General features: G+C 41.8%; 1 protein-coding gene across 2 annotated transcripts in view; it reads left to right on the forward strand.

The window, feature by feature from the left end:
* PRDM5 (PR/SET domain 5) overlaps positions 1–23,331 on the forward strand; it is a 2,968,604-nt gene that overhangs the window by 2,227,639 nt on the left and 717,634 nt on the right. For both annotated transcript variants that reach the window (XM_044074997.1, XM_044074998.1), the window contains one exon: positions 14,368–14,453. In XM_044074997.1, coding sequence (XP_043930932.1) covers positions 14,368–14,453 — 86 coding nt within the window. The remainder of the gene's footprint in view (positions 1–14,367; positions 14,454–23,331) is intronic.

Below are 23,331 nucleotides of genomic sequence, written 5' to 3' on the forward strand. Positions count from 1 at the left end.
CCAAGCTGCTGAGCAAATGTTGTCCTTGTAGACCTGCAGGATGCATTTATGGACAAGGCCTGCAATTCCGAGACCCTCCTAGCAGAGGTAATAGCGACCAGAAAAGCTGTTTTCCACAATAGACATTTTAGATCAACAGTAGCGGCAGGCTCGAAAGGGGGAGAGACCAGAGCTTGAAGAACCATAGTAAGGTCCCATGGGGGGATAGGATCTTCAACTGGGGGGCATAGCAAAAAGGTGCCTTTAATAAAAGCTTTACACAGTCTAGAAGATGCCAAGGATGCAGAATTCTCGCCCACATGAAAATGAGAAATGGCAGCCAATTGAACTTTGACAGTAGAAGAACTTGCTCCGTGCTGGAAAATATCAGCTAGGAAATCAAGAATAGTGGAAATAGAAGCTGTGAAAGGATCTAAACTCCTCTGAGAGGCCCAGAAAGAAAACTGTTTCCACTTGCTGCGATAAACCTTTCGGGTTGAAGACTTATGACAGCTACCAAACTAGACTTAACTAAGGAGGAAAGTCTGGGAGTCCTAGCAATCATGGGAACCGGAGCAGCCAAGCCATGAGCTTCAGGCTGTCCAGATTCAGATGAGGCACCCCCAATGGGTGTGAAATCAGATCCTGAAAGGGATCTAGGATCCAAGGTGAAGCCAGAAGGTGAGACCAAAGGAAGGGAAACCATACCTGGCAAGGCCAGAATGGGGCAATGAGGATCACCTTGCTCCCCAGTTGACATGCTTTCTGCAGAAACCTCGGGATGAGAGGAACTGGAGGGTAAGCATACAGAAGACTGGGAGGCCAAGCATGAACTAGAGCGTCTCTGGGGGAATCCCCTGGCGGGGGGTTCAGAGCGTAAAACCTACTGCACTTCATGTTGGAAGGAGATGCGAAGAGATCGCAGCAAGGTTGACCTCACTCCCTGAAGATCTGTTCTGCTACTGACGGATTCAGAGACCACTCGTAAGGCATCAGAATGGTCCGACTTAGCCTGTCCGCAAAAGTGTTGGACCATCCCAGAATGTGCATTGCGATAAGAAAGTGACCGGTGGAGATCATCCATTCCCACACTCTCATGGCCTCGCGACAAAGAGGGTAAGATCTGGTCTCTCCCTGTTAGTTGATGTACCAGACTACTGACATGTTGTCTAAATGAATAGCAATTGCCCCCAGAGGAAGAAAGGCATGAAGGGCCTGCAACGCTAGGACTGCCCGCATCTCTAGGACATTGATATGCAAACTGGTCTCCATGGGGGACCACAGGCCTTGGACTGTCCTGCCCAAACAATGCCCCCTCCCACCCGAGTTGGGAGGCATCCGTGGTCACTGTGGCTTGGGCCGGGGCTGGAATGGTCGTCCCTCCAAAATGTCCGGAGAGCTCATTCACCATATGAGGGATGACCGACACACTTGACTTAGGTAGACAGGGTAGGTTAGTGGTAGATCCAACAGGGACCACTGAACTGCCAAAGTCCACTGAAGAATCCACATGTGTAGTCGGGCACATGGAAGGAGAGTTTTGGTCGCCGCCATCGAGCCTAGGGCCCTCAATACAGATTCCACTGTCGGGAGATGAGAATGGTAAATTAGGGAGACATGCATCCTGAGGTTTTGAACTTTCTACGAGGACAAGAGCACTTTGCCCTGGAGTGTGTCTATCCTGACACCCGTGTAGTCTATCACCTGTACAGGCTCTAGTAGAGATTTGGATGTGTTGATTGCAATACCCAAACTCAGGGCAAGTGTCAAAAAGTAGTCCCTGGTTTGGGAAAGTAGACGCCTGGTGGGAGCAGTGAAGAGCTAATTGTCCAGGTATGGATAGACCTGAATCCCCTGAAGCCTCAGGTGAGCCGCTACTATTGCCATCACTTTGGTAAACACCCTGGGGGCTGTGGTGAGACCAAAGGGTATGGCTCAAAATTGGTAATGATTTCCCCTAGCTGGAAGTGGAGTAACCTCCTGGAGTGTCTGTGCATCTTTATGTCATAGTAAGCATCCTGGAGATCTAATGAGCACATCCAGTCACTCTCTTGCAGGTACGGCATGATGGACTGTAGTGTGACCATCTAGAACTTTTCTTTGGCCACTGCCAGGTTCAGGGCAGAGAGGTCCAGAATGGGCCTTAAGTCCCCTGTTTTCTTTGGCACCAAAAAGAACCTGGGGTAGAAGCCCGATCCGGACTGATCTGGGGGGATGGTTTTGATGGCTTGTTTTCCTAGCAGCTTGGAAATTTCCTGTGCTGCTGCCTCCTTTTGCATGGGTGGAATGTCAGGGAGGTGTTTGGGAGGGGTTGGAGAACCCACGAAGGAGATAGAATATCCTCTGGATGTTATTATGGACTCCCAATCTGCTGGGTGCAAGGACAATCATTCCCCGATTGCCTCCAGAGTAGAGCAGTCAGGCAACCCCTCAGGGTTGCTGCCCGGATCTGTCCGAAAAAGGTTCTCAAGACCCAAAGTTTCTAGGACCCCCTCAGCTTCTGGGCCAGCGTCCATTCTGTCCCCCTCTGCCTCTGGGGGAAGAAGAGCCCTAAGTGTCCCAGGAATACTGAGACTTCCGGAACCACATCTTCTTTAGCCCTCTCTGGTTCTGGGAAAAGGACCTTTGAGGGTTAGAGAAGCGGATCCCGATGGCAGACAGTGTTTCTTCTCATCCTTCTCACTCTGGACTAGCATCTCCTTGACAATCTTACCAAACAGAGTTGAGCCATCATAAGGGGCATTGGCAAAGGACGCCTTAAAGGGTTCGGTAAATTGGCACAACCTGAGCCAGGCATTACACCTCATGGACATGCCGGATCCAGCCACCCTAGCTGCTCCTTCCATTGCATGGGAAAGGAGTCGCATGGATGCATTTGATACTGCTCTCAAAGTGGCCATTTTCCTGGAGAACAAAGCTTTGTCCTCCTGTGACATGGACTTGGGTGGAGACTCCTCTAGCTCCTTCATCAGGTTGTGTTGGAGTCTCGTGACATGGATCAAATAGTTCAGCACTCTTATTGAAAAGGTAGCTGAAGCATACACCCGCTTCCCTAGCCGGTCCATCATCTGAGACTCTCGGTCAGGAGGGTGGACCGAGGAACTTTCCTGAGATAGTTCCCTCCTCGTGGCTGCTGCTACCACCATGGCATCCACAGGGGAGCCCTTGGTCCAAGAAGGCCTGTCTATAGGAGGACTCAAAACCTTATCACGGAGCTTGGGGATTGGCTCCACGGTATCAGGTTCCTTCCACACCCGCAAGGTGATCAAATCCACTAAAAGATCCATGGGGGGGGGCACCCAAGATGTAGACAGACTCATCAGAGGAGGGCTTGGGGGCGGACCAACCTCCCCGCTGGCTCAGGATCTCCATGATGTCTCCAATGGAGACATCATCGGGAGGTGACCTTAGGGAGCCCTCTCCCTCATCTAAATCTGTGTCCTCGGTCAGGGACTCAGGGGAGTCCAAGTGCCTCCTCTTACACGTATGCTTGTGAGGCACATCTCCCATGGGGCTCTCTGGGGAGTGCTTGCAAGCCATCTGTTCCTCTAGGGGAAACCATCTGGGGCCCTTCAGGCATGGGCTGTCCCTCTGGTAAGACGACGGGGACCATAGACAGAGCCGAGGGGTCTGGGTGGAGCCTGAGGTCAGGGGCTTCGATTCATAGGTTCATAGATTGATACTAGGCTATCGGCCCTATGGCCTATGCAAGCCTAGCCATAACAATTCCCTGACTATTTCTTTCCACACTATTTACTTCCCTGGACCCCTGTCTAGCAGGGTGACTGATGTGATCCCCAGGGTGAATTTCCTTTCTCCCATCCAATCATCAAGATTCCTTTTGAAGAGGGCCAAAGAGGCACACTGCTTGACATGTATGGGCAAGTTTATTCCAGAGTCGGGGAGTCTCTGGGTCAGTAACCTATCCCTCCAGCATGTTTTGTTTATTGTGATGACAAGGCTTAGATCCCTGGAGCGTGTGGCTGTGAGGGATTGGGATTTCTTTAAGTGTAGCATGTCCAACAGCTCTGGGTTTGACATGGCCTTGTATGTTAAGCAGAGATCGCCTCTGAGTAGACGATATGTGACATAGTATAGCTGGAGTTTTTTAAGGCAGTCAGCATAGGGCATCTGCTTTAGGCCTGTGATTCTTTTAGTGAGGTATTTCTGCAGCCTTTCCAGTTGTTGCAGATGTCTTGAGAGGTACATACCAAACAGGGCATTGTATTCTATAATGGGTCTAATGAGGGATGAGTACAGTGTGACAATGACCTCCTTTTTTCTGGATGAAAAGCCCTTCTGATCCAATGGAGAGGACCCATTCTACCACATTGAACACCAAAGGAGAGCGGACCTCCTGTGAAGCCAATAAGGATTCCGGTCTCCCCGGGTCCGATGCGAGAATTGGAGCCGGACCCGAAGTGGCTGGAGCTCCGAGAGAGGAAACCTGGACTGACAACATCGGAGCTGATGGTAAAGGTTCCACTCCCTCGGATCCAACCCCCAGACTCTGGCTCCAAGAGCAGCTTGGATCTGAACTGGTCAGATCTGAGATGCTCCAGGCAGCTGCCGGCATCGAGGACGCGAGGACCGTCGGCGCCGACTTTCCGACCTAGGCCAACTTCAGATCCGCGAACTCCAAAGCCAAAGGTTGGATCGGAGAGGGAGTAATAGGCTGAAAAAAGGGAAGCAAGCTGCCCCCTCCCTCAGGAGGGGGGGTTGGCAAGACCCCCATCTGGATTTGTGTACGGATAAAGCGCCTCATCATCTTATCCAGATCCATGTCCGAGAGAAACCGGGTGGACCGAGACGAGGTAACAGACTCCGACCTGACTGGTCAGGGAGCTGAGGCCTGGGAGATTCAGCATGCCTCCTCCGGCTCCGGGGAGAACCATGGAGATCAGAGCCAAGGGGAGTCACGAATCGGAGCGGATTTACTGGGAGACACGAGGTCCGGAGACCTCTTCCTCTTCTCTTTCATCCTCGACTCTCTCTCCTGCTCTCTACCCCTCCTCTGCTCTGCTACCACAGGCTTAGAAGCGGCAGTTTGATTCCCAGCCTGGGAGGGAGGGAAGGCCAGAGCCAGAGAAGCAGGAGAGGCAGCCACAGCAGCCACCATGACTGAAGCCGAGGACGAGGAGGGAGGATCAGAGGCAGGAAGAAGCCCCTCAAGGGCCAACTTGGCCTTTCTGTCTTTTAAAGCCCGGGGGTTGAACCCCACACAGATGGCACAGTCAACATTAAGGTGGGCCACACCTAAACACAGTACACACAGAGTGTGGCCATCCGCTGGGGAGAGCTTATGGCCACACTCTGTGCAGCGCTTAAAAATAAGCTTTTCAGCCATACTAGGGAAAGAAAAGAAAAACTTTCTACTTAAAACTTTAGCACACACCCACTCACCACACTCTAAACTGACTAGAAGGGGGGAGGAGCACACAGACAAACTACACTATCTAACAACTACTACAAGCCAACACATGACAGCAAAGCGATGAGTGGGGAGAAAGGGTACTTACGCTAATCTAAAACGGTAAAAAAAACAACAGTTATTAAACTTACAATCCAAGAAAAATACCCTGCCAACTGGAGCTCCAGAGACATGATGCTTTCACAAATCGCGGCAAACGAGATCTGGGGATGGAAGGCTGGGTAAGGGGAGGAGTCTGGAGCTCGAAGCTGATGCTAGTAATCTTTGCCGGCTCGGATCCGATACGGATCCGTATTTCCACACATTGAAGATCAAATGAAGTAAATTACTTCAGATCAAATGTTAAGCAACCCCTTTAATACTCTATCCAAATTTTTTGGCATCCATGTGTCAAACAATAAGTAAGTTATGATCGGCAAACTACTCATAATCCTCTATAGTAAACATTCTGTTTGTTGTATTTGTATTTTACAACCTGGACTGGGCCTTCAGTTGTTTATATTTCATCAGTGCTCATCCCTGATAATCAAATTAAAGTTTTGTTCCCATCTAAAAGTAATGATGTCACTTCACATCACAAGTCTACTATTCCCTTAATTTTGAACTGAGTTTGATCCAAATAATATATTTCTGTTTATATATTAACATCTTTTACATGATTTTTCTATTCAGGTGATGCCCTTGATAGAAATTGTATTACCTCTGTTTCGTATCTGAAATTCATTGTGTGCCTTCCAGAAAAGTATGTGCCATGAACCTTCCTGCTCCCTATATGAAAGCTGCCAACAGTGCTTAAATAACAGCAAATACCTGAATCTGATAATTGCTTTTATTGTTCTCAGTTACAGCATTAGTTTGTACAAATATCAACATAGCCTGCTTATATATTTAATAACTAAACAACTGTGAAATGGTTGATTTTTAGAGACTGTGCAGTTTTTCACTTGCTTCCTGTATTGAAATTTATTGACATCTTTCAGATTTAGGCTCTAAGATTAATGAAGATTTTGCTGTCGTCTCAAAATATGTATAATAGAATAATCTTCCTGAACATAACTGTTTAAGGCAGTCCTGATTAATATGGTTATTAATACTGTTTATGTTGCTCACAATTGCATAAAAAGAAAACTGACTGCCAAATGTTTGAGGCAAATTAAATTATGACACAAGCTAATACAACCAGATTGCCATATAAGCACTTAGAAAAGATTATATTCACAGCTAGCTTGAAAGGAACAAATAATTTGTTCTGAATTTATGCATAGTAGTCTGTTCATTTTCTACAAAATTATGGCTTAATTATCATGTCACTGCTGTTGTAGTTTGCTGCCCTTTATAATAAACTAAAGGAGAAAAGAAAAATATTTAATGCTTTCAGAGTTTAAAAAGGCATATAAATTTCAGTCCTTTGAGAGTGCTGTGCTGAGGTGTAACAGAAGAATAGCGACTTGAAAAGTTTTAAATAAAAAATAAGTATACTGCAGTTAAGAAGATAGCTTTTGTCCTACAATCGAATAGGGTTGCCACCTTTTCAAATGCCCAAAGTGGGACATTTTTGGTACAAATGTCAGATTTTGCAAGGCAAAACATACCCACGGCCAGTACAAAGGACAAAACTTCATTTTTTTGCCTAAATAAAGGCTTATTCTTGTAGCATTTTAGTTGCTTATTCTGTTTCTTATAACATTTAGGTGCTTCAGATACAGAATAACTGTTTTATGCAACTATTACATAAAATATAAGAAATATTTTTGTCCTAAAATCTAAGGACATTTCCATTTTTTTCAATTTTTTTGCAGGACAGAACTGCCCAAAGAGGGACTGTCCCTCACAAAGTGGTACAGGTGGTAACCCTAACAATGGAATGCAAGAAGCACTGTAAAAAAAACTGAAGTTTGCTTCATTAAAACCTTTTGTGTACAATATTAAAGTGAAAATAAAACTCAGAATTCTATTTGATCTTTCAGATTTTTATGAATGTTATAGTACTTGTGTTAACATGTTGTGTAATGCAGAATACAGATGGATTTGGAAATGTTGATCAGAACTGTTTTTAGTGACGGATGATATTTATTTTTTGTTGAGTGAAACTAATAAGTAACATGCAAGTATTTGCTCCTCTGCCTCTCACACTAAAAGTATAATAATCTTCGATGTCACTAGGCATATAATACTCCAAACTAGACCAGAACAGATATGTTTCAATAAAGATGGTATTGATAAATGGACTCTCAAGGGGGGGGCTAATGGAATTGCAGCTCCGGACACACATGACTGAAATAAGCTGTGCTGCTTCTATTCTCACTTCAGTCTGAAATCCCATTCTGTTGTCATACCAAATAAATAGGTCTCCTATAAGGTTCAAATGCAGGCCCATAGGCCTGTAATCCAGCACTGCACCTCTGGGTTTCACAGTTCACAGTATATAAAGCTGCTGCACCGGTATAAAAATGTAGATGCAGGATTGGCGTTGGTCTGTGTGGAGAGGACAAAGTGAAAAAGAATGTCGTCAAGCACTGTCATCCCACTGACATGATTTTATCCCCATCCTGTCTGTGGTACTGTTGAATCAGCATTTTTGGGGGGTGGTACACAGTACTCATAGCTGAAAGGGGTTGCCAGACCACTTACCTGGTTAACAAATAAGTGATGAACAGAGGACCTGTGTAGCACCCCAAGACTACTCAGGAAACATTATAATGAGCTGCAGCAGTAATTATGTTGTAAAGCTGTTGTTTATACAAACAAGCTTTGTGTGAATAAGGAATGCTGCATAGAAGTGGGTGCTGAGGTTGGTGACCCAGCTAAGCATAGGTGGGATTTCAGTGCTGAAGACAGGTGCTACGGGGGTGAAGATTAATGTATTTTTCTCAACAGCTACCAGGTTATATGGGAACTGGAAGAAGGCAACTATGTTTTATTGAACAACTGCTACGAGTAAATGGCGTGTGCTGTATCTTATCTAAAAAAAAAAAACTACTAAAGAATACATGCTTTGAGGAGGGTTGTTATATTTTACTCTGCCATGACTTATGTTGCTAAAATAAAATACTGACTTTTGATTTTAAGTCAGACGGAATTATATCAGGAGTAAAAAAAAAAAAAAGCCAGTTGCCAACTGCTTATCATTCAGTCTGAGACTGTAGCAGATCCTGCTTGAATTTTTTTTGTTTAATAGTTACCACATGTGTATGCAGGCTTTCTGTTTGTAAACTTTAAATCATTACCTTCTGGGCTATTCTTAAGGGAATATTTCCAGGTGCAGGTCAGGCACCTACCTGAGTTACATGAGCATGTTAAGATACAAAATACTCCGTTTAAGGCTCACCTCTTGTACCTTTATATAAATCTGGTAGTTCAGGGCTGGGAATTCAGCTAGCCATAACCTACTGAAACCGTACCACAGAGAGGTTTACATTTTTTCCTAATTAGCCACTGCTTTTAGAAAAATGACCCCTAACGCCTTCACCATTATGTAATCACAATAATTTGTATGATGGGTGTGTGGGTCATTGTGGGAATTAATCTATCATCTCCTCCAGATAGAATATTTGGTCCTTCTAGCTATACCCATAGTACCAAACCTAGCCTGTCAGGAATGCATTTCAGATTAACTCACATAATGTAAGAGATTACTGCTTTTATTAATTAGGAAGTGAGCAAAAGTTAGTCTATCTTTGTAAATGTATTCCAGGAATGACAATAATTCAGGGAGACATTTCTAACTGTAAGTTTGTAAGGATGTGTGTGTGTGTGTGTGTGTGTGTGTGTGTGTGTGTGTGTGTGTGTGTGTGTGTGTGTGTGTGTGTGTGTGTGTGTGTGTGTGTGTGTGTGTGTGTGTGTGTGTGTGTGTGTGTGTGTGTGTGTGTGTGTGTGTGTGTGTGTGTGTGTGTGTGTGTGTGTGTGTGTGTGTGTGTGTGTGTGTGTGTGTGTGTGTGTGTGTGTGTGTGTGTGATCACCTGCAGAAGATACCAGTTTTAAATTCCAACATTATTGGGATGGTTATGCTGTGTATGGGAGTAATGACATTTTTAACAGTGAATATGTAGGAGATACATATGTAATTACAGGATGAGGATATTAGTTTTACATCTGACATAGTCAGGGATGGAAATTCTGTGGAGAGAGGCATCTTATGACTGCCTGTAAATAAACACTGCTAAGGATTAGTGTGCAGTGGGGTTGTTACTTATTGGTATGACTGTACATGGGTGAGAGTGTGCTGAAGGCTGAGTACAGATAATATATGGGTAGTGACAGGGATAGACGAGGACTGGATAGCAAGTTTGTTTATGTCACTCATAAATCACAATCAGAATATGTGTACATGTAACTCATAAATCACAAACAGAATGTGTGTGCGTGTGTGTGTGTGTGGGGGGGTCATATAGATACCTATTTTTTTCCTTTGTGTAGTTCCTGAAAGTCATTTTAAGACTCATTTGCAGATGTTGTTTAGTATATAAATGTTGTTCCACCTAATAGTGACACTAGCTGTAATCACTTGTTCTACTGCATCTGTCTTCCAGTTAATGCAGAGGATTAAGGTCATGCTGTGCTTTTTGTAGTCCCACGTTTGATTCTCCCGCCCACCATTTGCCTGCTGTACGACTCTAAGTAAGTCACTTAATCAGACAGTTCTCTGGGATGATTGGAAAATCGGATTAGGCTCCTCAGTGGTCTCTTGAACTGCAGACCATGATTTTATCTGGTATAGGTTATAAGAGAATGACAGTGTTTGATAAGTTTTAAATGGTTAAATGCGGTAACAAGATCCTTTGTGTGCTGATAAATGTTTTTGAGAATATTTTTCTGTAAAGACAATGTTAGTTATTACAGTTTGAATAATTCATGACAGATACTGGCAATTAAAATCCGCTGTTTAGAGGAGTTTGGCCTTCAGACTCAAATATCACAACTTACATTCTCATTTACCTGATTACCACTGTGATTTCACACATTAACTTATTTTTGTCATTCAGTGATGCTTACTATTATTCACTGCATGTGGACTCTAGTCCAAATGACAGGAAACAGAACTCTGTTTTTAGTTGAGTGTCATACTATGCCTGTATAAGAGGGAATTCAGAACCAAGGACAGACTGACTTAGAGGGTTTAGTTAGCCATTAAAAGGATATATTTGAAAATAATGCATTTTGAGTATCTAATGTGCTAGAAGTGCAATAACTTACTAATGTCATCGACAAATTTTTGCTACGTCATTGTGGTCTTAGGGTGCTAATGTATAGGATCAGGCTGTCCATATGAAATGTGACCAGCGTGAAAAGAGAGCGAGATTATAGTGATCCATTTCTGCATCTGTACTGGAGAACCATAATATAGGGTTGCAGTACAGATTTAACCATAATAACTAATTTCCTTTTAATAAGTTTATAGGTAGTTACTAAGAAAGTAGTCCAAGATACCATTTAGGAGAATAACCCAAATTATCAAAGCATTGCATGGGTAAGTGACTTGCTCTGTACCCAACTGAAGTATATCTCATTGGCAGTTCATTGCCTTAATCCTCTGCATTTCAACTGCCAGACATGTGAGAATGACCCTTCGAGTCCCAAGCAACAAACTTTTTTGTCCAGATTCTCCATAATATTTCACTTATTATTAGATCCCACTACTCTTTAGACAAATAACACTTGTTCAGGAAACGGGTACAATATTCCCAAGTTAAGGAGCAGCATGTAGCCTTCACTAATTTGGTAAACTGCAGAGCAGAATAAGAAGTAGACTGAGGCCTTTGTTTGGGACAGTGCTTGTAATAATGTGGGGAATGGAGAATGGTAAGACAAGTTCAGCACAATGGGTTTTTGTCAGAAGGATGAGGCGAATGGTGCTGCTGCTGTGGCTACCAACTTGTAGTTGACATAGAACCTTTAATAAAATATCTTGACAGTTTACAAGCTGTCATTATGTGATAATGTTCTTTTTTAAGGTGGTGCCTACCTTACAGTTTGACAGCATGCAAGCTGTGTACCCCAGCAGAGCTATAACAAGGGAACACTGGCACCCTGTGCAACAGCATCCATTTTGCACTCCAAACCTGTCTATTAAGCGATATCACTCATGATCACTTAATAACAGCTTCTAACCTCTCAAATGAAAAGAAGAAAACGTTCATAGTTTAGAAGTTGTCAATAAGTTATCATGATTGGCCAATAATTTAATAGACAGACATGGGATGCAAAATGAATGTTATAGCCCAAGGTGACTGTTTCCCTTGTTACAGCTCTGTTGAGATGATGTTCTTGTATGGCTAGAATGACAAATGTGTTATTTTTCTGTTTAGGCATTTGGGCGTAATGAAATGTATTATGTAGTCAGTAAGTTCAAGCCTTTTCTTTTTCAAGAATTCTGTTTCTCCTATAGAATGTCTTAATTTATGGGACCCTTACAGCTACTTGACCCCTAGGAACTTGAAGCTATGGGCTCAAGTGGCTGCTTCTTCATATGCACATCTGTCTGAGTAGCTGCTTGATGAGCTCAAAACATGAGTTTGGGGACATAGCTACTGCAGAGGTTGGATGCCATCAAGGTCTCATCGCAGAACTGGTGACTGGGGAAGGGAAATGAGGAGAGAGGCTTCAGGTTTAGGGGCTGATTGAGAGTTGGCTAGTTGGCTCAGAGTTAAGGTTAGGAAGCAAAGGGGAATTGGCTCAGATTTAGGGTTAATGAGTTCTTTTTATGGTTAGGATCAGGGTTCTGGGAGGGATAGTTCGGTTAGCAGTAGTGCACCGGCATTGGGGTTGTAGGAGTTAACACCCTTGCCAATACGAGCCAGTAGCAGCAGGGGAGTGTGTTGGGAGCTTATGATACATGAGCACTTGTAGTAGACCCTTAATTCACTTTTTTAGAGTGGAAATGGAAGAGACTGTAACTGAATCCCCCATAGTTGTATAAATGAGAGAGTAATCTGAATATTTTTATAAAAAGAATTTAAAACTTTAGGCATGTCAGCTCTAGATTTTGGGTTAAGTCTACTTTTTTGACTGAGAACTATTTCCATGAGGCCACTTTTCAGACTTGCCCTTTATTCTGAGAAGAACATTAAAGAACACACCATACCTTTCTGTCCTATGAGCATGTAAGTTGCTTCTTCTGGCTGCAGAGAGGCAGTACCACATTTCTCTGTTCACTTTGACTGTCAGATACCAGGTAGGTTTATTTGTTGTAAATAAGGCTGGCATCCATCCTAACATGAAATGCATTCATTTCCTTTCCCAAGTTGTGTGCCTAGTCAGAGATGCTTTCCATAACCAAGCATCCCTCTGTTTCTGTATGTCTGTCTGTCTCTTTCCTTCTCGCTTTTGCATACCTGCCACCAATCTCTGACTGCTGTTCCAACATATGCCCACTGCACATTCTGCCCAACTTACTGCAGACATTGTATGTGGTTAGGTACTCTGAAGCATGATAGACCAGGGCAGTAACAGCTTGAATGATGAAGTGTGGTCACCATCCTGCCCATGCTGCCCTAGGTTGGCGACATTCTATTTTTTTATTTATTTCAGTTTGTTTATTGGAGTAGAGCACTGATCTACGTGGACCAATTTCAGGCTCATCCTGAAATAATACAAAGAAGAAGAAACAATCTACAGTAACAGAGTAATAATGGAAAGCAAATGAAAATAATTAGAAAAAGACAAAAATGTGAAGGTAAATATGATTGTAGAAAACAGTATGAGCAAGACATAAGGATACGCAAGCAGTGTGATTTATTTTTTCAACATCTTTTGGTCTTTCATGAAGTACTAATGTTCTTGCAATCGCCGTGAATGGTTGCTATTGTTTTACTCCAGAATGGGATAACAGACATTTTGATTTTTTGTTAATTCAAGGTTTCTTTCCTTCTTAACAAGAAACAAATTTACAAAAATAACAGCAAAAAGTATAGGATATCCAAATAATGTGGGGAAGGAATGAGACCTGGAGGATACGGAGGAAAAGTGAATGAAAATTCTAAGGAAGATTGAGGGTGTAGTAACAGATGCAGAGAGGAAGGATAGCAAGTGAGTGAGAAATATGTGAGAGATATACTAAGACATGTATGTAGCACGCACACACACACACACACACACACACACACACACACACACACACACACACACACACACACACACACACACACACACACACACCTATGAGTGGGTATGCATATTCATAAGCACTGAGCTTCTGCAGTACATTTCCAAGAAGCAGTCAGTAATTCTTCTCTTAGAAGAGTGTGTTTCATCAGAATACCAAAGTATTTTTTCCACCTCAGCCCTTTGCTGCATAAGGTCTGCTAGCTGCCAAGTCAGTTTTGAAGTCTGGACTGCTACTACCATGGATTGATAGCCTGCTTCTGCATTAGTAGGCCATGTAACCTATTTTTAATTTGTATTCTATTTGTTTATTCCACAGGAAAGTATAGAGAATTATGAAAGTCTTTTTTCTGGTGCTGCTTGAGTATTAGAAGTGTTTGTGCTCTTTACATTTCTCAGTTAAATAAGTGATGTGGGTGTTTAATAACCAGATTCTCAGGCAGAAGAGGCATATTTAGCAAATGAGCAGCGCAAGCTTCGTGCTCTGAACCAAATTTCTTGCCATCTGTGTATATGTGCAGGCATACACGTGCTTATGTAAATATGCATATAGACAGACAGATACATGTAGCCACATGGTTTTGTGGCTTGCAGAATGTTTCACAAATGTATACTTTAATTAATATCAAACATCTAAAGGTGGGGCTGTGATTTGCATTGCATGCAGACAAGGCAGAACTTTTTTCCTACTTAATTTTCCAAATGTCTGATCTGTGTGTTTGAATTAAAGTTTAATAGTGAAGCAGAAGCATTTCTTTCACTTTGACATAGCCATGCTGTGCTGCCTTGATGTTCTGCGGCAACAGCATTTCTCAGTGGTCTGCTTTCCTTGACTTTGATGCTTATCTCATTTGCAGGTGAGCGCCCCTACCAGTGCCCCTACTGTGACAAGGCTTTCAGTAAGAATGACGGATTAAAGATGCACATAAGGACACACACAAGGGTAAGAGTGGATCCGCTTTCAATAACATTACTCAGACAAGGCTGTCAGTGAAAAGTGGTCTGACTACTTCAACTCAAGTCGATGGCCTATGCTGGGATACTGCCATATATCATGACAGACGGTTTGTTTTGCTTTTCACTTGTTTAAGTAATTCCTTTGCTTACATTTATGTCAGCATTTATACCTGCATTATCCAGTTGCTTATGAGTCATGCATCCTGAAATTTGTCTTCTAGGTTTTGTTCTCATATTCACAAAATCTTTTTTCTATTTTTTTTAATATAGTATGTATTTGTTTGGGTGAGCAGTATAAAGGACAACAGCAGCTGTCAAACTATATGAGCAGAAAGTGCCACATAATTATGTGTTACAAAGAAACACAGCATGGCATTGATTGGCATAAACAAAAACAATTAAAAATGTCCCCCCAAAGTATTTATTTTTTCAACATGTTTTGGTCTTTCATGAAGTACTAATATCCTTGCAATCACTGTGAGTGGTTGCTATTGTTTTATTATTTATTTTACTTTAAAATGGGATGGTGGGAACGGACATTTTGATTTTTTGTCAATTGAAGGTTTCTTTCCTTCTCAGTAAGATGCTATTGTTCTTGTTATGTATCTCATTGTCCTGCCTTGTTGATTTAGCCCTGTAGTACAGTAAAGTCAAGCTTGAGCAGCACTTGAGATGTATATAATTGTTTTCTTGTTGAATTATGTCTTTTTATATTTCATGTTGCTAGTTTATATTCCATTTTATGTCTCCTTTTTTGTTTCAGCAAGTAATAATACTCAGGTTTCTTACTTTTCTGAACTTGACTGAGCAGAAAAGATACATGAGATGTACACAAGCAGGAATAATTAGCTCCATTTTGACATTTTTTTTTGCTACCTTGCCAGTAGTCATCTAGTCTTTTAGTAATTATGTCCACATTTGTTCCCACAAAGAGCAAGAGTTGGACTGGTAGATTCAGCCACTGTCACATTGTGTCTGGTTGGTGCTTACTGTGTTTGACCTACTCATTAGACCCTTTCCTAGGCATACTCTCGACCTCACACAATGCCCTGTTTCCATAAACACACACATCTCTACATATAAAAACTAAAGAACAAAACCCAAGAAGGTGCCTCTGCACCAGATACTAAAATGTTTAATAAATGTTTAGGGCTTTTGTTCTCCACATATAACAGAACTTCATCAGAACATATAAAAATACATCAGCTTTCTGTTTAAATAACTTTTTAAACAAATCACATAAAATTCATCCAATAACAAGGATAATAGGAGGCTGGAGCATAGGAGATTATTGAGCTGTCGACCCTGAGGTCATTTTAAGCCTAGCCATTTCAATCCAATGTAATACCATAGAAATGCTGGTCAGTACCCAAGATTGCATTTAGTGATGACTAGCCATGTCCAGGAGGGTTGTCGACTATATCCCTGGTAAGAATTTACTGTGCCCCATCCACTTGTCCAGGTCCTTTTGAACAGTGTCATAGCCTGTTTCAAAGATGCGTCAGTCGCTGGGAGATAAATCTGTCCCTCCAGGACATCCTTTTTAAGTCCCAGGCCACATTTAGGCCCCTGGAATGGGTAACCCTAGTTCCATTTGATTTATGAATATGCAGCAAGTTCATTAGGTTTGAGTCTTGGATTGCTCTGTAGGCCAAGCATAAGCGTCACCTAAGAAGTCTGTACGATGCAGAGAATAGTGACAGGGACTTTAGTTGGTCTGTGTAAGCACATGGTGGAGCCCTTTGATTGTCTTTGTTAGGAACCTCTGAGGTCTCTCTAATTGCTCCAGGTGCTTCATACGGTACATGCCAAATAGGACTTTATACTCAATTATGGCCCAGATAAGTGCAGAGTATGGGGGGGGGGGCTATAACTTCTTTTGCTCCCGAGGCAATGCGTTTACTAATCAAGTGTGCTAAGTAGAAAGCTTTCTGTACTACAGTAGACACATGGTGGTCGAAGTTAAGGTCACAGTCAGCTTGTGATCCCAGATCCCTTACCACCTCATGGGTACTTAAGGTATTGTTGTTGATATGATAGTATGATGGGACATTGTTTGAGCCAAAGGGAATGATGATGCATTTCTTTGCATTGAGTTTGAGACTGTAACTAATACACCAGTCGATGGTCTGCGTGAAACCCTCCTGGAGTATACTGACATCATTTGGGGATTCAGTGATTGCACCTAAGTTTGCAGTCGTCTGCAAACTTGGTCAGCCACAACCCCTTAGTATTGACCTAAACTTCTGAAACATATATACCAAAGAGTAGGGAGGCCCAGCACTGACCCCTGTGGCTCCCCACTGGTGACAGGTCTGCTGGTTGATGTGGAGTCACCCACGTTGATAGTGTGTGTCCGGTTTGTGAGCCAATTGGCAACCCATCTTAAAACAAAGTGGTTTACATTCAGTTTACTAAGTTTATTGGTAATGCCTGAATGTGGGATTGTGTCGAAAGGTTTTACCAGGTCTAGATATGCTGTGTGCACACGTCTGCTCTTTTCAGTGGCCTTGGTCACATTTTCAAAGAAATCCACCAGCTTTAACAGGTAGGATCTGCCCTTCATAAATGGGTAGGAACCAGGGTTTGGAGGTCACCTATGTCTTTATTTGTGATGTCCATAGTGATAAGTTCCATGGCCTTACAGATGAGGTTGGTCAGGTTTATGTGGCTGTAATTCCCCGTAGCCACCTTTGTGGAGGGGAATAACTGTAGCTGTTCTCCATTTCACAAGAACAAAGCCTGTGCTTAAGCTGTGATTGAAAAGGGTACTTAGTGGTGATGCTAGTTCATGTTTTAGCCTGTTTAGAAAACAGCTTGGGATGTCATCTGGTCCCATAGAGGCTGTGTTTTTTGCCTTGGTCAAGGCTTTGCAGATCTGCTCTTCAGATATGTGGGGGGGGGGGGTTAGGGGAAGGTTTGTTGTAAGTTAAAAGGGGATAAGGGAGTGAAATGTTTGCCAAACCTATCCGCTAGCAGGTTTGCTATCTCTGTGGAGCCAGTGTGTGTGGCCATTGGGCACTATTTCTGCACATGCTTGGGTCGTACCCTTTAGGTTACTTAACATGGCTGTAAAAGGACTCATGGTTATCCTTAGCTGTACTTGTTAAGTTTCTCTCAAAGGAGGCCTTGGAGGATTTGACAAGTTGTCTTATTTGCCTGTTGAGGCTCAGAAGGGTGCTTCTCCATTGTTGAGACCTTCCCTTTGTTTTCTTGGGCAGCAACTTTTTACATGTATTGAAAAGTTTTTGATGCTGGATGTCCACCATGGCAGCTTGTTTTTACTTGGGGTTCTGACTTTGATTCTTTCTGGTATGGCCAAATTTATACACTTATCCAAGTGATTGTACAGGGCTTTAGTGTAAGCTTCAGCATAGTTACCACTTCCAGCTTGAGGTAGGGCTTGGAATGCATTTATACCTTTACCTAGGAGGGTATAGTTTGCCTTGATGAAGTTTTTTAGTCTGATTTCTCCCTTTGTGAGTTCTAGTGTTAGTGCCAGCTTGAAGGTGACTGATCTGTGGTCAGTTTTAACTGATGAGGGTCCGGCAGTTGCAGCAGTGCATCTGTTTGACATGGTGAGGACCATCTCCAGAATGTTTGTTCCCTTTGTTGGGGCGTGGACAATTTGTTCCAGGGCATTTGAATTAACAAAGTCAAGGAACTTTTGCTCTAGCGATATAAACACATATCTGGTAAAACTCATTAAAATATCAAAATAATTGTTTAAAAACAGTGTTTATATCATATCATCCTAAGAAACATTGTAAAATCATATTTTAGCTGTCTTCATTTGTAATGTACAGCTTATAGAAATTATTTATTCCTAGAAATCAGTTGCATTTAATATCTGCCAGTATAATTCATTATACATTAACCTATTCCCCGAGTTGCCTCCCCTGTGAGATCTGAGGACTTTTTCCAGTACAAAAAAATACACATTTTTTTAAACTTCTACAACTTTCTGCATCTTTACATAAAGCATTTTTTCATCCTTCTTTTTAATTGCATAAATATGTTCACAGATTCTTCTCTTAAGGGCTTTTTCTAGTACTGGCTTCAGATGATATGTTAAACTGAGGACCCATCTCTCTAAGTTAATGGATACAAAAGATGCCAGGGAACTTCTTGAAAAGATTAGGGAATGTTCCCTGGTACCTTGACCAAATTTACCTTAGTCAGTATGAATACCTCCTTGAGCTTCCTCTGCAAAAAAGGGCATTGGCCTAAAGGGACTAACCAAGTCCACAAAGTGTAAATCAACAATTTAGCACTAGAGTTAGCCGTACACCATAATATCACAGAACATCATCATTGTGTTGCACAAGGTGTGCTGCTTTGCTATGGTTTTTAAGTCTTTGTATATGTGAGAGTTGATTAGTGTATCACCTGCCACTTCTGTTGTTTGCCTTTCCTCTCCTGCTGTTTGCATGTAGTGGCTATCATATCCGTATCAGGTGTATATGTAGAGCTATCCAGGTGGAGTTACAGTGATGCCGAGTGCCTCATTCATGAATAGCTCAGGTACATCATGTTAAGGTATTGCATTTCCAAATGATTACAAGTAGCAGTGAAAGTGCTGTCATGTAGACACACGCATTAACTGAGCCAATGATAAACATTTAAAATTATACTTTGGGAATGGGACATGAGAAATGAACTGCCTTTGACTGAAGCCCGTTAATTAAGACTAAATATTTTGAATGCAATATGAGGGTTACCCAAGTCATGTGCTATTTTACTGAAATTAATGCAAGGGCTGGAAATAGGGTGTACCCTAGAAATGACCACATTATTATAAAATGGCTGATATGAAGGGGCACCCTTAGATGTGAATGCGTTTGATTTAAACTAGGTAAACAGGTGAGATACAGCAATTTAATGTAATTATATAAAAGAGGAGACATAAGGAAGGGGTCATTTCTAGAGATGCATTCAGTTAATTAATTACTAACACTGAGATGTATTACATGTTTGATCAGATGTAGACATGAGCAGTTAGTTTCTTTCTTTTGAGTGAGGTGATATGGTGAATACGCTGTATCTGTTTTAGATATGCAAGCTATGTGAGGTGGGAGAGGGACCACCCCAAGACATGAACAAATATTTAATAATTTTAAAGAGTGGTAAGTGTAAAGGTAACTATCCTAGACATAAGCATTCAATTTTATTTATTTATTTATTTATTTATTGACATTTGTTAACCAGGTTAGTCCAGCTGAGCCAGGGGCCCATTTTCAGTGGAGACCCGAGGTGAAAATCTAATACAAGTAATTATGATATTTACAAAATATTAAAGTAGGGTCACAGAAATATAATTTGTGCACAGCAGTACAATGCATGGGTAAAATAACAGTTAACAAGTACAATTTCCAAAATTTGAGAAACAACAGTATATAGCATAGGCCAAATAACAATTAAAAGGTTTACATGATACTACACTAATGAGTACAATATGAATACAGTTTGCTAGAACAAGTACAAGGAGGAAGAAGAGTTGATGGGGAAAAGCAGAAAGATGAGACGAGAGGAGACTAGTTCAAGTGGGGGTTTGACAAGGGCATGACCAAGTCATCAGGAGAAAAAGTTTAAGTTCTTTCTTAAACAGGTATTTATGCTGAATGCTTCTTATGCTGAGAGGGAGTGAGTTCCAAGCATGGGCTACAGAGCATTTGTAGAGGGTCTTACCAATGTTTTTGTTGGGTTTGTATAACTGAAGGAGGTGTTTACTGGCAGTATGGAGGTGACAAGAGGGGGTTATAGAAGGAGACTAAACTGGAGATGGAGGGACAGGATGAGTGTTCATATAGGATAGAGTGTGCAGTATGTAGCTGGGGTATAAGTAGCTGTTTGGAGAATTCTGGCCATTGGAGTGACTTAAGGGTAAGACAGTGGTGAGATTTGTAAGGAAGGTTGGCGGCAAATCTGACAGTTTTGTTATAAGTTTGCTCTAGTTTGGTAATAAGAGATGTTTGAACATGAGTAAGGACAGGCGCAGCATAAAGAAGGCAGGGTAGGAGTAGGGCCTGAGTGAGGGAAGGTTTGGAGGAGGTGACAGAAATTTCTGATTACGAAAGAGAAGTACAAGTTTCTGGTGGGTCTTTTTTATACTTTGTTGAATATGAATATCAAATTTTAATTCATCGTCAATGATAACTCCAAGTAGTTTAGTATAGGGTTCAGGTTTAATAATGGCGTTGTTGAGAGAGGATATAAAGAAAGAGGCTTTGTGCTGAGCAAGTGTTTTAGGGAGGAAGAGGAGGAGTGTTTTTTGTTTTTGGATTTAATATGAATTGGTTATCAGAGAGCCAGGTTTCAACAAAGGAAAAGGTTTTTGATTGCACGCTAGTAGATCAGGGATGCTGTGTACAGAGGTAATGAGGGTGGAGTCATCAGCATACTGTAGAAGTGTAGAGAGGTTAGTAGCAGAGTGAAGTTTATTAATGAATATATTAAACAGGAAAGGGCCCAGAATTGATCCTTGGGGAACTCCAGTATTAACAGGGAAGAATGGAGGAGAACAATTTGCCAGCGGACAGATTGCTGCCTGCCAGAGAGATAGCTAGAGAACCAATTGATGGAGGAGGTAGAGAGATGTAGGTCTGAGAGTTTAGTTAGAAGTTTAGAATGAGAGACAGTATCAGATGCCTTTGAAAGATCAAGGAAAAGACTGGAGATGAGGAGTTTATTGTCACGGGCTTCAGCTGTTATTTGGGTAAATGACAGTAATGCAGTAGAAGTGCTATGGTGGGGCCTAAAGCCATGTTGGATAGGCGTGAGGAGATTGTTATAGAGAAGGTGTTTGAGTAGCTGAACATGGATGCACTTTTCCAAGATTTTGGATAGGGGGGATAGGATAGCAACTGGTCTAAAGTTAGAGGGATCTGTAGAGTTGCTGCCTTTGTGAAGAGGGATAGTATAGAAGGATTTCCAAGTGTCAGGGAACAGGACTTCTGAGATGGAACTGTTAATAAGAATAGAGACAGGGCAGGCGATGGATTGTGCAGCTATTTTTAAGAAATGAGGGGGTAGTTGGTCTGCTGAGGGAGAGCAGAGTTTTTGTTTATTTATTTATTGCATTTGTTTACTGGGAAAGTCCACTGGGCAAAGTGTGCCCATTTTCAGTGGAGGCCCAGAGAGAAAAGCTCCATACATACAAGGAAACTTGCTCCGCTCCTTGTTAAGGATAGATTTAGTTGTAGTAATTGGGACTGGTTGGAAAGAAAAAGCATTGAGGAGAGTTTTGTTATGGAGTAGTGGAGATGCTGAATGAGATGTACTGCTTTGTGTATTAAGTGTGAGGTTTTGAATAGTTTCTATGAAATAATTGTTAAGGTGGGAGACAGTTTCAGAAGCAATGTTGTTTGGAAAGGGGTTGGGAGTAGTGGGGTTACCTGAGTGGAGTAGGTTGCTGATGCTGGTCCAGAACTTTTGTGGATTTTTGTGTACACATATGCTTTTTTAATTAAAAAAAAAAAAAAAAAACATAGATGAGAGCTAGGGTTTATCCCAGACAACAGCACTTCATTTTATTTTACATATGGGTTGGGGCGGAGGTGTTCTTATACTGTGACATTAAGTTTAAGATGGTGCACTTTGCATATTATTTGGAAGAGCAAGCTAAAACAAGAAACAGAAGCTTTTTATCTGCCACTAGGGACATTGCAGCGTTTATTCATTCATTCATTGTTTGCTCTACTTACCCAGGTCCATGACAGTCAGTTCATGTAGTACACATGGAACAATTCATTGAGTTTAATGTTTAGAAATATCATCTAATGTTTTCATGCTCATCAGTTTGGGTATAATCATGTACAATGCTGATGTCCTTGGATGCGTTCCTAGTGACACTTTGATTTAACGTTCACTCATGCTTTGTAGTGTGTGCACAGTAAAAACAGTACAATGCATAGGTAAAATAATAGTAAACAAGTCAGGCCAGCAGTGAGAAAAAGTAGTACTATCTCCTTTACCATCATATCAGGTAAGAAAAGTTGAACATGCAGGGTCCCCACATTGTATTGGTATATCTCCACATTCTCTGCTTTTGTAAACTGAATGTGCTATAAACAACATTATCTGACATCTTCTGTCGCACTGTGCAAATCTGTTGAAGCATCTGAAATGTCTAGTGTAGTATATATTAGTAGATCTATAGTGAACTGCCAGAAATATAGCATGCATACTGTGTGGACTTTAATTCAGTTATGAACATCTTTATGACATGCATAATAAAAATGATAGATTACAGGTATATATTACTGTCCACGAACCATCCATATGCATCTTTCTTTTTGTTATCTTTGTTAGTACTGCCATGTCCCAGCTGCACCAGCATTGTGTGCTAGATAGCTTGTTGTGACGTAAACAAAGGATTCTGCATTATAAAGCCACCAGAAGAAGCAAGTGAAACATGACAGAGTACATGTCTAAAGCTCTGAAAGATGTCTTGCAAGTCACTCTTGAGCTGTCTCCTTACTTCCTCCCTTCTTGTTTCTGTCTCTCCTACCTCTTTGTTTCTAACCATTCATTCGAAGTAAAACATTTTCAAATCTCGTTTCAGGAGAAATACTTTCTGCTGTACAGAATGTATAACATTCAGTAATTAAGGGGCAGTGGACAGTAGATTCATTCTCCCTGAAATTGATGGTCTCTCTGGGTGTTCTGTATTCCTCTTCTTCTTTTGGTCATAGAATAGCTAAGGATTATTGTAAACATTCCCTAGTGCTCCAAAATATGTTGTTTCTTGGTTCCACAATATTTTCAACCCAGGGACAGGTCCAGGTAGCTCCATGGTATGGAAGAATGTAGCCCTGACTGCACCCTTTTCAAACAGTGTTGGATTAACTGTCCATGCAGTGGAG

This window comes from Protopterus annectens, chromosome 6.part0 (genome assembly GCF_019279795.1).
Source record: "Protopterus annectens isolate FY-2018-M chromosome 6.part0, PAN1.0, whole genome shotgun sequence".
NCBI classification, from domain to species: domain Eukaryota; kingdom Metazoa; phylum Chordata; order Ceratodontiformes; family Protopteridae; genus Protopterus; species Protopterus annectens.